This window comes from Rhopilema esculentum, chromosome 10 (genome assembly GCF_057945365.1).
Source record: "Rhopilema esculentum isolate cy_ngs chromosome 10, ASM5794536v1, whole genome shotgun sequence".
Taxonomy (NCBI): Eukaryota; Metazoa; Cnidaria; class Scyphozoa; order Rhizostomeae; family Rhizostomatidae; genus Rhopilema; species Rhopilema esculentum.
Window position 1 is genome coordinate 5,654,647 of NC_142824.1, and position 18,457 is coordinate 5,673,103.

The following is an 18,457-nucleotide window of genomic DNA, read 5'->3' on the forward strand; positions in this document are numbered from 1 at the left end:
TAGAAAAACTGTTTGATCGGGGCTTTAGAAAATGAAAATCCCAGCTGGGGATTTTTATTGCATGTGACTTGAATGCTTGCCAGAAAATGGTGAAATTAATCAAATTTTGTTTGCAATTTTATTGTTAAAAAGAATGTCTCTTATGGCTTTTGAGAGTAAGAAGGGAGTTATTTTTCCTGGGGGTAAATTTCCTACAGAATCCTTTAATTTTTGCCCATCTTGATTTTTGGCTCTGTCCCCCTTTTTCGGTCTTTTTCTGGATTAATTTAGCGGATGTGGCGATTTTTGTTATTGTTATGTTTGGTCATATTATGACCGACTAGCATCTTGCAATAGATTTCAAGTAAACAAAACCCTCTAACATCGAAAGAATGCTAGCACACCTCCGTTCCAATCTCCCAATCAATTCGATCGTAATATGTAAAGAATGCAGTCTCCAGGGGGATAGTATTGTTGCCATTGTTTTTTCCAAATGGGCGTGCCAATGATTCTGTGGCATCGTATTGCTGTCTTGACCTCGGCTGACTGGTAGAGTGTACAGATTGTGCTCACTGTGAGAACTGGTAAACTTGTCTTTTCCTTGAAAATATTCTCATCAGCAACAGGTAGGAGGGCATTTTTACAGCTTCGAATGAATTAATTTCTTCTGGGCTGCACTGTCAAGTCCTGCTGCTCGTTTGCGACCTCGACAGGTTAGGCATTCAGAATTCGCACAGAACGGCCTAACTCATTGCAAGAGGTCCTATTATTTGTGAAATGTATAACAAGCTTGGCTGAATGCTCACGAAACTATTAAGTTCTCAGTATCTCAGTTCACGGAATGTTTTCAGTGGCTGAATGATATATTTTTTACGATACGATACTGGTCTGCAATTGTGTTGTGATATTATTTCCATACCTTTCGTAACTCAAGTAGCATTTAATAGTGAACCACAGAATAGAGAATCTCTATTCTATGATTATACTGAAGAGATAAAACTGATCTGCCAAAGTGCCCCTGCCATTTGTTGACAATCGACGTAAGCCAAAGAAGATTGCTTGGTGGCAAGTTTTTAAACCCTATTCGGCACGGCGGACATGAACAATCCGGAGAGCTACCATGTTTTGCTTGATGTCATATTTCTAGGAGAGCGTTCCCTGACCCTAGGCGACCTGTGATCCGTTGATGTAGTCAAAAAAACTCCTTGACGTGTATGACACGAGGTTAATCGGATTATCCGAACCGGATCCTTCACCTTCGCCATTCGGCACAACATGTCATTTCAAAAAAACCTTGTACTGGCACATGTAGACAGTTTAGCCAACACGTTTGCTCGTTTTGTTTTGCAGCATGGCTACGTTTACGGTAAAACAGGGTGGTACAAGAAAAGTTTATTCTGCTGGTGGGAGCAAAAAGACGTCCGGATATCATCTTGGTAAACCTTCAGATGCCATAGATGGCTCAAGAACCCCTTCAGATGCCGCCCCTTACAAAGGCCAGAAGTTTCAAGATATCAAAAACCAGTGTTTAAGAGATGGCGTGCTTTTTGAGGACCCAGAGTTCCCGGCTATTGAATCATCGCTCTTTTTCAGTGGAAAGAAACCACCAAGGCCATTTGTCTGGACGAGGCCAAAGGTATGCAACTATACAATATTCTTCTTGATTTCAAAGCTAATTTAGGTCATAAAGGTAAAAAAAGAGATGATAATTGCCTCATTCGTTAATAAACTTTATGCACACCATGGACACCATGTTTTCAATGGTAGACTCAAAGGGTACTATGGAGGATAGTTAAATAGCTCACAGCTTTTTCCAGATATGATGAAACCAGAACTTCCTAAAACGAGTAAAACTTGTTTTGTATATTTAGTTCATAATATTTGATACAAATGTAAAATAGCACAGTATGTTAAACTAGATTTATGTTAAGAAACTTTTCTCTCTGCTTTGCTCCTTGTTTCCACTGACTGACCCACCTGGCTTGTGCTACCACTACCTTTTTTGACCTATGGGTAAAATAATTTGTTGTGAATTACAAAAGCAAGACTAAAGAGAATAGACATCAGGGGAATTACTGGATTTTGACCTATTGTGGTTACAATCTGAGAGGGAATTTACTAACTTAGGGAACTTTTTCAGCTGCCTTGAAGTAATGAGAGTCATTGTAGTGATGCATCTTTCTTTCTTTCAGGAAATTGTCAGTAACCCAGAGATGTTTGTTGGTGGAGCCAGCAGATTTGACATTTCTCAAGGTATGCTTGGTGATTGCTGGTTGCTTGCTGCCATTGCTACATTGACACAATATGAGTCATTGCTATACCAAGTTGTTCCTCCTGATCAGAGCTTTACTGATGGCTATGCAGGAATATTCCGATTCAGATTTTGGCAGTATGGGAGATGGGAAGAAGTTGTTATTGATGATCTTCTCCCCACATACAATGGCAAGCTTGTGTTTGTGCATTCAGCAGAGAGAGGAGAAATGTGGTCTGCATTGCTAGAGAAGGCATATGCCAAGTATGATGAGTTTATTTTCATAATTAGGAAAATTTGATGCATTATATTATATCCCCCATCTGGGGAGCTTGTTGTGGTAATCACCCAGTCACTGCCATGGGGTATCTTTGTACCTGACACCTGTCAGCATGCAGAAAGAAAAAAATTATTGGATCATATGAAAATTCTCCATATTTTTCAACAACTAAAATTGATCAAAGGGCATATGTCACATTAACATTTAGCTAATTAAACAAAAGTGTTCTGAATGGAATTCCATTGTTTCGTGAATTTTTATTTCTTCTTTTTGAATTTTTACTGCCATAAAAATTCACACTTGATCAAATGCTTTGTACTAAACAAAAAAGTTAATTGTATTGCACTAGACAATCATGTTCACGACACATGTCCTTTAAAAAAGTCATTGTGTTATAGTTTGAATTCTTTGACATCAATAAATTTAAAAAGATGTGGCGTTAATAAATTAAAACAGTCTGGTCATCAGAATTAAGTAAAGCTTCATTAAATTTTCATGCATACATACGAAGTATGCTTTGAACAAGCGCTGTAAACATATTTATACCTTTGTTGTATCAGCTTGGTGTCAGTTATCCATTTGTGCTTTCTAGTAATAGATAACACCCAAGCACTTTTTTGTCCATTTTATTTTGGTTATTTGAATACACAGAAACTACATGTCAAGCCTTTTTCTTGTATATTTAGTGCAATCTGAAGTATTTATGTAAGGCACAAAAAATTCTTGTCTGGAAATTTTTTTTTTTAAATTATCACTCAGTTGATGTAAGCTGGTTACTTCTTACATTTCATCATAATGGGGTGGGCTCAACAAATGAGTTTACGAATAACCGTGCTTTATCAACCATAACTTTAAAAACTTTCTTGGCATCACAATATGAAAATTTGATTATGATAGCCCAATACATGCTACACTCCTTAAAAAAGCCAATCTATCAGCAAAATTTTCCCATAAAAGTTCTGGACACCCTAAATACCCTGACACTCTAACAATAACTTAGCCTACAGCCAAACCCTAGAAATTAAAAGAATCTGCTTCAATGATAATGATTTCAAATGTATTTGTTAAAAACTATGTGATAAATTGTTGACAAGAGGATACAACATTGCAAAAATAAATCAACAGATAACTGAGCTACAACGTAACATCCAATGCAACAATACACTTCAACCAAGTAAGCAAATTTAGCATTTTCATCCATTTGTCACAACATTTTCTTGCCATAAAGTAGTATTTTATGCAATTTGTAGAGCATTCTTAATCTTGACCAAACAACTAACAATGCTTTTCAAGCTCCAAGATTGGTTGCCCTAAAGAGAAGTAAGAATCGATACAACATGTTAGGGAGCATAGTAGAAAATAAAAAGATGTATAAAGAATAATAGTAATCAACAATTTGCAAAGCTTGTAACTGGATAGGGCAGCCTTAACTGCCAAAATCCTATAATGGTGGTTGTAAAAGCCAACACATTGTATGGAATGCACGAATTGTAAATAACAGTACATGGGAAAATCAGAAACCATACTTAACCTAAAATTAACAACACTGCCAATCCTCCAAAAAGCAACATATGAAATACCATAGTATTCTTAATATTAAATGAATTTTCCCATGAACCTGATAAGCAAAATTCTCCATCGTTCGAAATTAAGAACAAGTCATTGAAAACGAAGCATAAAGGTGAAGCTTTGAAACATTGAAAACAAAGCTAAAACAAAGCATTGGTTATTTGGGTAACCCACAAATTAATTCTTTTAAGTCAACCATCACCTGCGAGTCTGCAAGCACTGTGAAATGTTTTGTGCACATATTTTGTTTGCAAAGATCACATTATGTTTTCTTTTATAATTGTTCAGGTTATTTGGAATACTTTGCTTTTGAAACTAATATTTTTAGACATTGAGACATAAACATCCTTGAATGCAATACAATGTTTTGAAAGTTACTGTTTTTATGTCGGATGATATTTAATCTCTTTCGTGTTATGGCACCTTTGTATTGCTAGCTTTCCACTCAACAGAACTTGCGTTTTGTCCTTTCTTAGGTAGTAGAGTAATAGCAGTTTCTCTTGAATAGTTCATTTCAGAATGATTGCTTGCTTTCTGAAATTGACTTTAATTTTTTCTTTGTTATCGTATATACTTGTACCAATTTCTTGTTTTTTTTTGTGGGTACAGTCTTGTTTTCAGGTTTTCAAAGTTGCTTTTCATTTCGTTTCAAAGCTTGCTTGTTCAACAAGGCACTATCTTTTCTTCGGTTTGTCTACTAGAGCAATCTTTTTCCAGATATAGCTACGCATATTATTTTTATTCAGTTAATTAACGATCAGTGCCTAGCTCTTGATACACAAATGCATTCAAGGTTTTTCATAAAAAAATGATCTTTCCAATTATATGCAATTTAAAATAATTCATGGTTTTAGCAACCGTAATCTGCTAAAATTTGCAGAAGTACTTATAAAGAGTAATTGTTTCAGGAACCCCTAAACCAATTGTGAAGATTTCTCTGAGGTGTTGCTACATTAAGTTGATTCCTTGTTTAATGGTATAAGTCATATCTGTTACCTTACCCAATAAATATATGTTAACAGATTGAATGGAAGCTATGAAGCATTAAAAGGAGGTCAGACAAGTGAGGCAATGGAAGATTTCACTGGTGGGGTCACTGAGACATTTGATTTGCGTAAGGCACAGCCAAAGCTTGAAGGAATTTTACTGAAGTCTGTTGCGAGGCAGTCGTTGATGTGCTGTTCCATTGAAGCCAAGCCCAACGAGATTGAGGCCAAGCTAGAAAATGGTTTGATAAAAGGTCACGCATATTCAATCACTGGAGTGAAAAAGGTTTGTGCGCATGTTAATTATTCTGTTTTTGCTTCATATCAGTTAATGAGTATTTGATAACATACAGTTAGATAAGTGCTCATAAAATGTCTTCTTTTAACGTATCTCAAGTTGTTTTTCACTAATGATTATTTATGTATTAGTTTCTGTTACCGATCTAAATTATTTAGATATCATGGAAGCTTAACTCATGGATTTTCCAAAATATGATGTTGATATAGAAATTTTCGCGCATATTGTGGGCTTAGGAAAGAATAAATGTCGTGTTGTTCCCTGCAACCCCGGGCATTAGCTTAGACTATTAAAGGAAAGTTTAATGTTTTATCTTTCCTTTGAAAAAAAATTTTCCCCTCCCCCTATTCAATGTTGAATGCATGTTTTTGAAGCACAAATGAAAGAACTACTAATACGAAATCAATTCGGGGGAGAGGGGGGGGATTTTAATTTACGAGGTAACATCTTCCTTGTTATCTTTGCCAACAGATAAACTTGAAAGGAAATCCTGTCACGTTGGTCAGGATTCGCAACCCATGGGGTAATGAGAGAGAATGGAAAGGGGCATGGAGCGATGGGTTAGTATGATGGTAGTTTTTTGTGCTTTTGTTAAACTTTGTTGAACGTGACAGCACTGGCTAAGAAGTGGATGCGGAAAGTAAAATTAACCAAATATTGACCAAGTAATAACAAATAATTTTCGTTTCTGCAAGCTAAGAAATTTGTTTTCAAGACTTTTTCTGTTGAATTATCCCCAGATTTAGAGGCCAACTTTTAACATTTCACTTCAGAAATTTCCTTTCGAGGTTTAGAATTTTTATTGACATATTTTCTTTTGCAGATCTCGAGAATGGGGCTTGCTCAGTGAGGGCGAGAAGCGCAACTTGGGAATAACTTTTGATGACGATGGCGAGTTTTGGTATGTGTACATTTCATCGTTAACGATGTACTTTGAGTTAAACTAGAAGTAACGAACCGTCTGTTAGTGCGCGTAAAAGATGACCTCTGAAAACTCGATCAGCTAGAGCCAAAAGAATACGCTGTCAGTTGAGGAACAGCTGAACACAACTTATTATTTGTTCACTCTTTGATTGTATTCATCAAGACATCCATTATTATAGACGGTCAGCGAACAGCCTCTTCTTCATTCACCCAGTTAATTTGTCTTTTCACCACAAAGGGACTGAACATATTTGGTATTTTTCTTTGAGAATAAATATTTGAATCTGGATTCCCTCAGATAAAATCAATTGTTTGTCGAGGTTATCTTCCGATGTTCAAATATGTGTTGTCATATCAAAGCCACAAAACCTCCATAAGCAGAAATATGTTTTTTTTCCATTTCCTTTCGCTGAACTTTTTTCTATCGCCTTTAAAACGAAATTCGATTTTTTTGTTTGACAGGCGTGAAATTACAAACTAGAAGTCATTTAACAGCTCAATTTTATTGTATAGATAAAGAAGTCTGATATTCATACCATAATACCATCTTATTTCCATCACAGTACCATGATAGTAGCATCATGGCTATACTTGAGCCACTGTATTCATATCAATAACTGCACAGTATTGACACTACCAAAATATTTATTAAGACAATAGTGGACAGTACATTTTATTTTGATAAAATAGCAGAGCCTGTTTCCAACAATATTTTAGCCTGATCTGTAATCTTATAAGTCAATTCCATCTGATTTCAGGATGGCTTATAATGACTTCACGTCAGAGTTCACAAGACTTGAAGTATGCATGTTAAGTCCCGATAGTGCTGGTGACGTTGACAGAAAAACATGGGAAGCAAATGTCTACCAAGGATCTTGGCAGAAAGGTGTTTCTGCTGGTGGATGCAGAAATTTTCCAGATTCTTTCCATGCCAACCCTCAGTTTAAGTAGGTCGACGTTCTCATTGTTTTCCATATTGATTAGCGTTACTTGTAAGGGAAAGTTGATGGTTATCAGTATATATAAATGAAATCGAGATGCAATACAGATAATGTCAACGAGTGGAATATTATGTATATATTGATTAATGAAAATGGTGTAAATAGCCGATAAATTATGAAATATAAGGAGATTCGAAGACCGTTTAAAGATGAATCCATCTGGTAAGTTAAAGAATGACTATGAACGAAACTTACATGTAATCCTCAATGTTATATGGACAGTGGCCTAATTTACGCGTGGACAATGTGGCAGTAGGTCAGGATTATTTAAGATTAAACCATCATTTTTGCAAAATATTACAATGCAAAACAATTACCTGTTAAATCGGTTCTGTTTTGTCTTTTGAAAGGGTGAAATTAGAGGACCCAGATTCGGACGATGAAGAGGATAATTGTACTCTTGTTATTGGTGTGATTCAGAAGAATCGACGAAAGATCAAGAAGCTTGGAGCCCAGAATCTCACCATTGGCTTTGCAATTTACAAGGTTAATTTTCTATTGTTGCCCTTTTTACGGAACTGTATATAATTGAATTGGCAAGGAAAAACGTATGATTAGCTCTGCCTCTTATGGTAACCATGTAAAAACTGACTTCAATTAGAACTGCTAAAAGTAAAGGCAAAAGTCTTTTTGTTTCAATGTCATACCAACAAATTCTCTTGGCCCTTCGACACTCTTTATCCCCTTTGTACATTTTGGAGACATTCAACCCACAAATCTGTTGCTTTTCGAGAGTGTTCACCCATCAGGCTATTCTTTTTCATAAATCTTACGAAGCATTCTAGTCCGAGGCTTAAATTTACGCAATGAAGGAAGATTTCTCAAATGGCAAAGTTTGGAAACTTGATGTTTGTTTTTAGCTTGGTGATGATGCCGACCAGTATGCAGACCATGGAAGAATGGGGAAAGATTTCTTCTTGTATAACAAGTCAACTGCAAGGTCTGATAACTTTATCAACTCAAGGGAAGTGACGGGGCGTTTTTCATTGCCCCCAGGGGAATACGCTATCGTTCCCAGTACTTTCAAGCCGCAAGAGGAAGGAGATTTCCTCATCAGAATGTTTTCTGAAAAGGGTGCTGCAGCTGAGTAAGTTGCTATTTGCGTTTCTCGTCGTTTATTTTTGTCTTCCATAAATCTTTTTGCCTAAGAAGAATTAAGTATATATATACGTAGAGTATCCTTTTATAATCTGATGAGCTTCATGTGTGCGATACCATCTTATTTTTCTCACTTATAACATTAAGAATAGAGACTCACTCATAAGGCCCAAAGCTATTGTAAATTACCTGGATATGTAAGTATAATGACGAACTCCATGCCAAGAAGCATTACAGAAAAAAATCACAATCCTGGTACGAATACCTCGGATGCAGCCACTGATGTTTTCATTACATCGTTGAATTGAATCGTCGAACAGCTTTGCACATAATTCAGCAATTCAATTCAGTGACATGATCTTAACGAAGGGGGGGGGGGGGGGGGGCTCGCGCAGGGTGCATACGAAGTGACATTTTCAGTAATAGACAGTACGTTTAAGACATTTAAACCCTACATTGTCATAAGTTCAGTTTTCTACTACGATTAAAAGACATTTAAGAATCGTGGACATTTATTTTCACACAGGCTTTTATTATTTTCAACAAAATAAATTTTTAACGCTTGTTTTTAAAGTTTTTTTGCACAAATTTTAACTGCTTCCCTCTTTTAGCACCTTGGATACTCAAACAACAATTGAGTACAGGCCTTCTAAGGTACATATTGTCTTTTACTGAAATATTTGTGCAAATCATTAGCTTTCAAACGCTATACTTAAGCTTATATTGCTATATTACAATCTAATATTATAAGTCATTGTTACGTTGAAACTTGACTGGTTACGGTAATGCTTAGATTAATAGCTTTTTCTGACGCTTTTGTTTATTTCCCTGTCACAAGCTATTCTTTCAATACGTTGGGATGAGACAACATTTCGTGAATTAGAAATGATATGCTTAAAGCTGTGTGTCGAGAAAGCGTATTATAAATATCTTCAACTACGTTAATCGCATTTAAGCGCTAATGTGATGTCTACCAGTAACTAGAGATGACGTTAAGCTTAACTTAAACCCTATCACCAGTCGGGTTACCTTCGTTATCCTTTTTGTGGGTTTAGGTTAGAGTGTAGACTTGGGCTATCAACATCTAAGGGGTCTAAAGTATAAATTCTCCGTTGCTTGATACGATGAAACAAGCGAAAAACATAGTTTCGTAAATAATCAAATCTTGTTCTCTAATTTTCCACCTGCTCTTTCTTTCAAAGAGGTTTCTTGTCGGTTCAATTAATCAATCTACACTTATAATGTCTAGTAACTTTTTACATGGAGATAATTTTTCTCTTAACTCGTGCTTAGATTAAACAGTTATCGTAGATTTCATCCATAAAACGTTAACATAACGCTCAAAACTTTCCTTTTTAAAATCATTTAATACTCGACGTTGATAATTGCTATTCTGATTTTAAAAAGCAGCTTGATAATTTAGATTCTTTGATTTTACTTTAACAGGAGGAAAGTCATGATTCAGATATGCATGAAATAATTAATTGTCTTGGTGAGGTAAACCATTAAACAAGCATAATTTGATATTCAATTAAAATAAAGTAAACATAATATCTGATAACCTATAAATTTAATATCTGATAACCTTAAGAATAAAATATTTCAAAAGTATAAACGTATGCCTATGCAAATTATTAAACATCGGTGTCCAGTCGACTTTATTTAAAAAGCCCTTCTAAACTTTCTACTAAATATAAAATCAACGCTATTTTTTATTAAGCGTAAAACCAGATAAATTAACGACTACTTTTTATATTCGTTTGCTTGCATTTAGAGATTTATATTCAAACACTTTAAATTCAAAGTTCAATTATAGAGATACACTATAAATTCCAAATTCTGTCTGATGAAATATTCTAAGATTAAATATGCCAGCATTTATGCATCTGGTGTTGTCTTGTCATTCAATTAATTTTCTGTGTTGTTGCTCAACAGAGGGCTTCTTCTCTTTTAAGGAATTACCACATTTTACTGATTTGTACGCTTTGTTATTTTTCATCAGTGTATGCCTGTGGCTGTTTGCCATAGAATACCTTTACTGCCGATGGTAACATTAATATCCCCTTCTTGGGGGCGTAGAAAGGAGCGTACAAATTTCATGTATCCTCGGTAGCGTAGTCTTGTGTGGCCTATTTATTATTAGATTGAATCTTACCTACGATTGCTTTGTTTTTCATTTCACAGCCTACGCAGGACGAGAATGATGCGCTAGACAATAAGTTGTCGGAATTCTTCAAGAAAGTTGCAGGCGAAGTATGTTTAAATTTCATTTCATTTTTAGACTTGCGTGTCAAAATTCCCTGTCCATATAGCCTCGTTGTGCTGCAATCCCTCGCGTTGCAATAATTGAATCAAAATATATTTTCTATTGGCCGAAAATTCATGTAACATATTTTTGATAAGCTGTCCGTAGTGATATTCCATGATATACTATTTGTTATAGGACGGTGAGATTGATTCATTCGAGCTCCAAGGTGTCATTACTGCTGTTTTTAAGAAAGGTTTGTAAATTTTGTTTTTCGTATTAATTCTAACGAAGACGGAAGTTACGGAGCCAATTCGATGCAAAATTTGACAAATTATATACACTCCATCAGAGGTGCCAATCAACAAATCTGGTTAAACAGAAGTTGGTGGTAATTGTATAGAAAATATTCGTGTTTTTTCAGACAGCCAGGGATCTCGTTTAACAGCACATCGAATCATCCCCAGTACCCATCCAGTGATTTCTCCTACGCTATGTATTCAGCCAAAGCAATCTTTTGCTAAAAATCATTGCTCGTTTGGAAATGTTTGGTTCATAGTGAAATGGCTTTTCATTATTTGGAAATGGATAGAAATTGAGTAGACAGAACACTTGTTTTGTTTAAGTTGAAGAGAATCGTGTATATTTGTAAGATCTATGAGTGTGCAAAATTTTATCACCTTGAAAAGTTGGAAATTGTGCTCACGAAGTTGATCTGCTGCTAATTTGTAAGCCAAACTTTATCGATTCTGTTTTATACTCAATGACCATTAATATAATTTTTCGATTTGTTGAAAAGAGCTTTAATATTCATAATCATGATTCGTATGTTAAAAAGTTACTTCTGTCTTTAGAATTCAAAGGTACTAGAGATTTCAGTTTGGAAGCCTGCAGGTATACTTTTATTCCGTTTGGAGCTATACATTTGATCATTTAAGTTGATCTCAATGAGTCAAACCATATTTGTCTAGCCCATTGAAAGATTATTAGTAGAACCACACCCAACGGCCACACCCACTATCATACCCTGTATACTTGCATTTGTCTTAAAGATTCTCTGTTGTGTATATCAAATCACTAAAACTATTCACCGACTCTAAAAGGCTAGCAGAAATTTCTCGTTCATGAAAATTCAAAGCATGATTAAGGGCTGAGCACCAACCCCTTCACCCCCCCCCCCCCCCCCCACTGCAACACTGCTTCTTGAGAATTATGGTTCCACTAGTTACATTGCTTATTTAGGTCTTTAGCACGGTTTGTTGATCAACAAAAGACCTTTACATTTGCTTAGGTAGTCAAATATATTAGAGTATTCTGAAACATTTCTGTACAAGAAGCAAACTGCTACAAAGTGATGAGACCATGAATAAACCGAAGTTTTATGCCATAACATTATTTGTATCAAAAGATTTAGCGATTACGGGACCTTGTTCCGTACATACCTTTGTTAATCTAGCGTGTATTCAAGTGCATCTTATTTGGATCACAAATGTTGCACGGTATTACTGCATAACTGATGCATTGTAATTTCCATCTACAGGAGCATGGTTGCAATGATGGATGTATCCTTTCTGTATATCATATTCAAATCTAAACAAGTTGGGTACTTCGAAATAATCTTTTCTTAGCTACCCTTGTAATGTTTTGTTGATTTTGAAATTGACAGAATAATTTGCTCACTGGCAAAACAATTTGCCGAGTTAGGACCCATGCCGTTGCCTGCTAACATTTCTCATTGCTTGGTGAAAAAATATTTGCAACTGGGTGTGTCACATTCCGTTTTGGTACCCCATAATTTCCTCATAGCACACCCCCTTTACTCCAAGGAAACCCCTAGGCTCATAATAAAGCTTTTATGCTTATGTTATTTATGCTGTTTTTTCTTAGTCAAGAGTAAATGAAACTCAACCTTTTCTTATCTTTCTCAAACTTTGCCTCATCTCACTAAAGTAAACACCCCCTTAACGTTGGAACAGAAAGACCGTTCTGGAAAATTGGTATTTGGTGAATTTAAAGATTTATGGTTCACCATCATGAAGTGGAAGGTAATACTTTGACCAAATTGCATAGTTATCATCACTTTCATTTTGGTTTGTTATGATTGCAATCAAACTATTGCAATCATAATGTCCCACTTTTAGTGACATGTAAATTGTAGGCAATAACTTGTGTCGTTAGTGCAAATATTTAAATTTGGTATCAGTCTAGCTAGATCTATTTATCTTCAGGATACTTTGTGCATTTTTCGTAGTAAACAGATATATTTATCTGTTGGATTGGTTGTCCTTGCGTTTTATTACTTCGATTATATGGCAAGTGCAACTTTGTATGATAGTGCATTTTTTATTGAGAAGCCGAGATATGCAGAAGGGTTATCAGCGATCCATCGTTTTCAAGATTCGCAAATAGAAAAAATTCTTGGATGTCACCTTTTGATGCCTTTGAAAGGAAAAGTCAGTAGACGGCTGTCGTATTTCATTACAAGAGAGCACTAGCCCCTTCTGCCCCATACCCCTTTCCAGACCAGCAACTGCAGATGATAATTGTATAGTGTGTTTTTTACAGACTGCATTCAAAGATTACGACAAAGATGGAAGTGGTGACATGGATGCTATTGAGCTCAGGGGCGCCCTTGCCAAACTTGGTAGGTGACAAAAAATAGTCTTTTTGCAAATAGTGACGTCCCTGGTCAGGGCAATACCACATGTTTTACTAGCGTTGTTTTGGTTTCGATAGTCCATTCCTAGCAACATATAGGAACCATTACCACACTATCTAATTCAGTCGATAATTTTGAGCAGGTCTTTTTGTTCTAGTCTATACAAGCTGGACATATGATTCTGCAGAAGGTTGTTAGTCTAGACTGTGAATGACAGTTTATTTTTAAAGCAACGATGCATGCTTAAGTTTAATAGTTAAATATTTCATGATTTTCGCAACCATCAGGCAGCTCATGGTTGCTAATTGAAAATATAATACGATCGTGCCTTTCTAATATTGAAAATTATGAATTTGTTGTTGCTGTAGTTTTTTGTCGTTTCCGTCATCATTAGGTTCTCATTGAGACCAAAAGCCAAGAAAATCTTATTTTCGATGTTTCTACTCGCCACAATTCTTACCGGTCTTACAGGATGAACCTGATCTTTAATGGAATGACCAAATTAGCCAAAGCCGTTGTTGTTTCGCAACAATAAGCAAAATGACGTGGTCTTAGTGTAGTAATTTTCCAGAATTGGTTGAGAACGTATCCAAAAGTCTTGAAGGGATATATTAAATTACTCTGGTATATGGTGAATCTTCAAGATCAGTTGATTTGCATTGATTTCTCGTTGTTCTGTCTCCTTGATGTGCAAGTCAGCAGCATAGCTTCGATCTTTTGAATGAATACAGTCTTTTCATGTTTTTGAAAATCCACTAGCCATTTTTACCCTGAAAAGTATTTTTTTATGTTGTCCTTCATTATCTGCAGTTTTATGCAATGTCCCCTTTTGCCCTAGCGCCCAATCAATGGTATTCCCTCCTTTGTTGTTTGCAGGCTTTAAACTAAGCACCCCAGCACTCAGCTCACTTGTTCTCCGCTATGCCAACAAGAAGGGTCACATTTCATTCGATGATTTCTTGCAAATCTGCTGTCGTATTCGCTCATGCTTCGGTAAGATTTTAACCCATTCATATTCTATTACTTAGACTTCCAATTTTAGATTTTAATGCCGTTGAGCTGGAAAATTATCTATATGTAATAGTTTTTAATAGAATTTACTGTTGAGTCATAAAGTGCTCGTTGCCTTATAGGCAGAGCCGTATTTGGTGTATAAAACAAACCAGTTCTAAGTTGCTACTCCGAGTTTCACGCTCAATGTGACAATTTATGTATATATAAGTAATCTAATCTTAAGTAAAGAAATCTTGACTTTAAATCTTGAGTAAAGAACGAGTAATTCAAATTGCAGGCGAAAAATTAAGGCTTGGCAAGAGCTAATCTTTGTAAAATCTGATTACTTTTTCTTTAAGTACTGAAAATTTGTTGGCGATCTAATGTTGTTCTTTTTAAATGAACTTAACAATGACCTGTTTTTTCTTCAAAGAATCCTACTTGTCTTACCAAGGGCGTTCATTTTCACTTGATGACGTAAGTAATGAACAGTTTTATACACGGAGAGGGGTGGTTGTGTGGTGATTTGGAAATGTATATACGAATGACCGTCTGCAGAACATTCATTTTAACCATTAGCATATTTCACCACAATCTAGGGGATGGTCGGGTATGCGCGAGCATGGTCGGGTTTGCGCGAGCATACTCTCTGTTTTGAGGTCTATCTCAACTGACAATCTCAAGTACCAAATGAGTAAATGAACTTGTTGTTGGGACATATCGATTTCAGAGGTTTTTCATGCTTTTTTCCTCCAGTTCTACAGTCCCGGCAAAATCTGAATGCATTTTAAGCTGATACATTTTAATGCCCCACTCCAAAAGTTTTTATTCTATTTTGCTAGTTCTCTTACCTCGTTTATAGGCTAAACTAACCATGGTTTTTCTGTCACATCGCCCAGGACTACCTTTTGACCATGTTCCAAATATATTGGCAGTCATTTTGCTCCTATAGCCATTCTTATTACGCATAATTACTTATTCTTTTTTTCTTTTCCAGTACATCATGTCGGCCATCTACACTTAAGGTTTTCTGATGGACTAACCCAAAGACAAGTTACTTTTTTAAACTTACCGTATCTAACCATAATTTCAGTAGAATAGTCACAAAAACTTTAATAAAATTCAATTTGATATTGTGAGCTAATGAAATAATACATCGACCCGGGTTGAGCATATCTGAATATGCCTTATAAACATTAATTTTGGTATTTAGTTGTGTCCAGATCACAATTTTTAATGAGTTTTTGCCGCACATTTCATTTCCCTGTACAACTTATCTTCAAGATTTTTGTCCTTTTATATAAAACATAACAATAATTTTTATATAAGATCGATACAGATTTGATTAATGCGTTATGGATATATCAAAGGTTTAAGTTTCCACTGGCATCCAATTACTTCGGCTTTATTTCTCAAAACTTCCCCATACACTCATCTCTGTCCAATATCTATTTATTTAATACCCGTTTGAAAGGTCAGCATGACATTTTTGGGTGAATTCTTTTTTTGCTTTATATAACTCATATTCAATCATTTTGTAGTTTCGCTTAACATCTTTATATGATAAGTCGACTTGAATTCGAATTTTTGTTTTCAATGTCTGAAAGCAGTCTTGGTGTCTTCAACCCCCTCATTGATAAAATAATTCCAAAACCCCTGTCTATTAGACACTTAAGTCAAGTTTTTTTTTAAAATATTAAGAAATGCAACCAGACAACAAATATTATATGTTTTATATGCAACCAGCAAAGAACAAATTAAACTCTATTTTTTAAAGCCGATGAAACACCTTTCTACCTTAAAGGCTTTTTTATTAGATGAAGGAAATTTTTTTCAGTTTTTCAGTATCTTAAAAGCATCTCCTGTACATCGTTTTCAGTCATTTCTTTTGTGGTACGAAGCTTTTAGTCTCAAGATTGGCTAAAAATATTTGACAGTTGAGTACCATCATTTCAAATTTATTCAAACTCTGATTATTCATTTTCTAAACAGACTGGTATGAAGAAATAATAGAACAGAACTTGAGATTTATATATCAATCTAGAGCAAGGTTGAGTTCAGTGATGAAAGCACTTTTTTGTGAATTTATGACCAAAGCATTCGGTTTTAGGAGAAACGGGCGTTTTTTGCACTGGTTATTTCAATTCATTTGGTAGCATTGAATGCAATAAAAGGTCAGTTTGGGTTTGCTAATATCTAGATGTTGGCCTCTCAAAAAGCTTAAACTTTTATTTAATCGGTGATTCTAAGAATTGTGGCATTCATTTCTATCGATGATAAAATCGAGACCCGGCGAAAACGACATCAAACTGTGTATTTTTTCAATAATTCAAAGATTCCACGTCATATTCATCCAAGGAATTAATTCTTCTATATCACGATGGGATATTGATTCCAAACAACGCAGGATGGCTCTTCCTGCTCTATATTTAGCCAAAGTTTTCAATAACTGCGGCACCGCAAGGACAGCATATAATTTATTCGACGCGCTTCTAATGGGCTACTTAAACTATTTTAAGATTCCTCGTCCTATGTCGCTACAACAAAAAACTGAAATCTTAAAACAAGCATATTATGCATGCCCGTTGATGTTTCTGCAAACAGATTCCATTCGCGCGGCTGTATTTTACCCTAACTGCGTTTTAACAGTTGGATCAGGTACATTTAAGGCCTAGGGAGTTACAGCGTAGCATTTTCTGCTGGTTTTTTTGACTTGCCTTAACAAGGCAATCTTAGGCTTTTTTCAAATTATTCATTGTCAATTATAGATAATATTCAATGGCTCTTTCCTTAAAAATTTACTCTGAAATGCCTTGTTACATATGTAATTGTGAATTTCAAACCCTTTGCGCTGTTCTAAGGTTCTAAAACAAAAGATATATGATACACCATTTCCATTCTCACTATCTTTTGCTGTGGATATCCACGAGGTACAAAGTGTTTCGTCACCTATCTAAGACCGTTCTGAGACGAATTCAGTGTTTTGTTATGCTTCAATTTGTTTGCTGGTACAGTATTGTTGCATTTATTGATGCATTGTATTTGATGCTCGTGCCTGTCTACAATTATTTCTGGCATTCAACCTCTAGCACAACCTAGCCAATATCTCTTCTTTCAAATAGCAATCTTAACTTTGAGCTCTCTGTAGTATAAATTCTGTTGTTTATCCAAAGTAGCGAAGACGAGACGACCACCTGTTGAGGTTGCGTCCATTCAACGTAAGCATTTTTGCAATTAGAATTTGAAGATTACTTTATTCACCTTCTTAAAAGCCATTGCCTGTGATTTAGTCGTTTAAATTCATAGAAGAACCCAGATTTATATGTGTCACCACTATCAACTTTATCATTTGATAAATTGTACTGACTAATCGATCTCTATGTTATCAGTTTTGTACCTCAATAGCAGCTCGTGTAATGACATGAACACGTTAGATTCATGCCACTGAAGTGCATTCACTTGTAGGTCTAATGCAATGATAGGACTGTCTCAAACTCCTCCTATCGTTGTTTGCATTCCAGTGTCATGTAATACTGATTGACATTCGACTAGAGTCAGTGCTAAAAGGCTATTTGACATATTTCTATTCCACAAATTTGCAAGCCCTTTTGCAGCATCGAAAATAATTTCTCTTTATAAAACGCCGAGTGTCACTTTCGCTTGAACAAATGACCTCTATACCAGCCTTCCGACACTACCCCTCCTCAATATTCTTCTGGTAAGTCCCTCCCTGTATGCTTTTGAATGAAATTATTTCTTTGATAATGATGGTTAATCTTTCAGCAAAAACGCTATTAATGACTCCATCGTTGAAGTCTTAACCTCTGTCTCTATTTTAGGGATTCGTTGTCATTTGCGGACTGTTCAAAGACCTGCTTAATTCACATACCACGTTTGAGAAGTCAATAAACATTTCTGGCTGGAATGGTTTTTCACCTGTATGCAGACATGTTCATATAAACAACTTCATGCCTTGTCCTTAAACTTTGGGCTCACCACCCAATATTTGGCCACCAATGTCGCGCTCCGACAAAGCGTTTGATACTCGTCTAGGAGCCGTCTGCTGTCAAAGTATTGTCTTTAGAATTTATGTTTTGTTCACACACTAAAGGAGTTCTAACAATTTTACTGTATTGTATTTACTACCTAGCATCCGAAGATAGTTTTTAGGACA

General features: G+C 35.6%; 1 protein-coding gene and 1 long non-coding RNA gene across 5 annotated transcripts; one reads left to right on the forward strand and one right to left on the reverse strand.

Annotated features, from left to right (window-relative positions):
• The first annotated feature begins 422 nt into the window (after positions 1-422).
• On the forward strand, positions 423-15,867 carry LOC135684815 (calpain-B). Of its 4 annotated transcripts, none has more exons than XM_065200491.2 (20): positions 423-563; positions 1,330-1,615; positions 2,172-2,494; positions 5,102-5,351; positions 5,835-5,923; positions 6,187-6,264; positions 7,046-7,234; positions 7,639-7,774; positions 8,149-8,375; positions 8,998-9,040; positions 9,833-9,883; positions 10,571-10,639; positions 10,830-10,887; positions 11,486-11,525; positions 12,172-12,193; positions 12,608-12,676; positions 13,197-13,275; positions 14,167-14,283; positions 14,717-14,760; positions 15,281-15,867. In XM_065200491.2, the coding sequence occupies exons 2-20, from the start codon at positions 1,331-1,333 to the stop codon at positions 15,305-15,307; spliced, it is 2,196 nt and encodes a 731-aa protein (XP_065056563.2). In that variant the 5' UTR covers positions 423-563; position 1,330; the 3' UTR covers positions 15,308-15,867. The 4 variants fall into 4 exon arrangements, with proteins under 4 accessions (XP_065056563.2, XP_065056554.2, XP_065056582.2 ...); XM_065200482.2 differs by having other exon boundaries at positions 457-605; XM_065200500.2 differs by lacking the exon at positions 423-563 and adding an exon at positions 567-692.
• LOC148959252 (uncharacterized) lies at positions 1,329-2,238 on the reverse strand. Its single transcript, XR_016144149.1, has 2 exons — positions 2,103-2,238; positions 1,329-1,986 (listed from the first exon to the last, which is right to left on the reverse strand). It is a non-coding gene; the product is annotated as an uncharacterized LOC148959252 (long non-coding RNA).
• Positions 15,868-18,457: the final 2,590 nt, after the last annotated feature.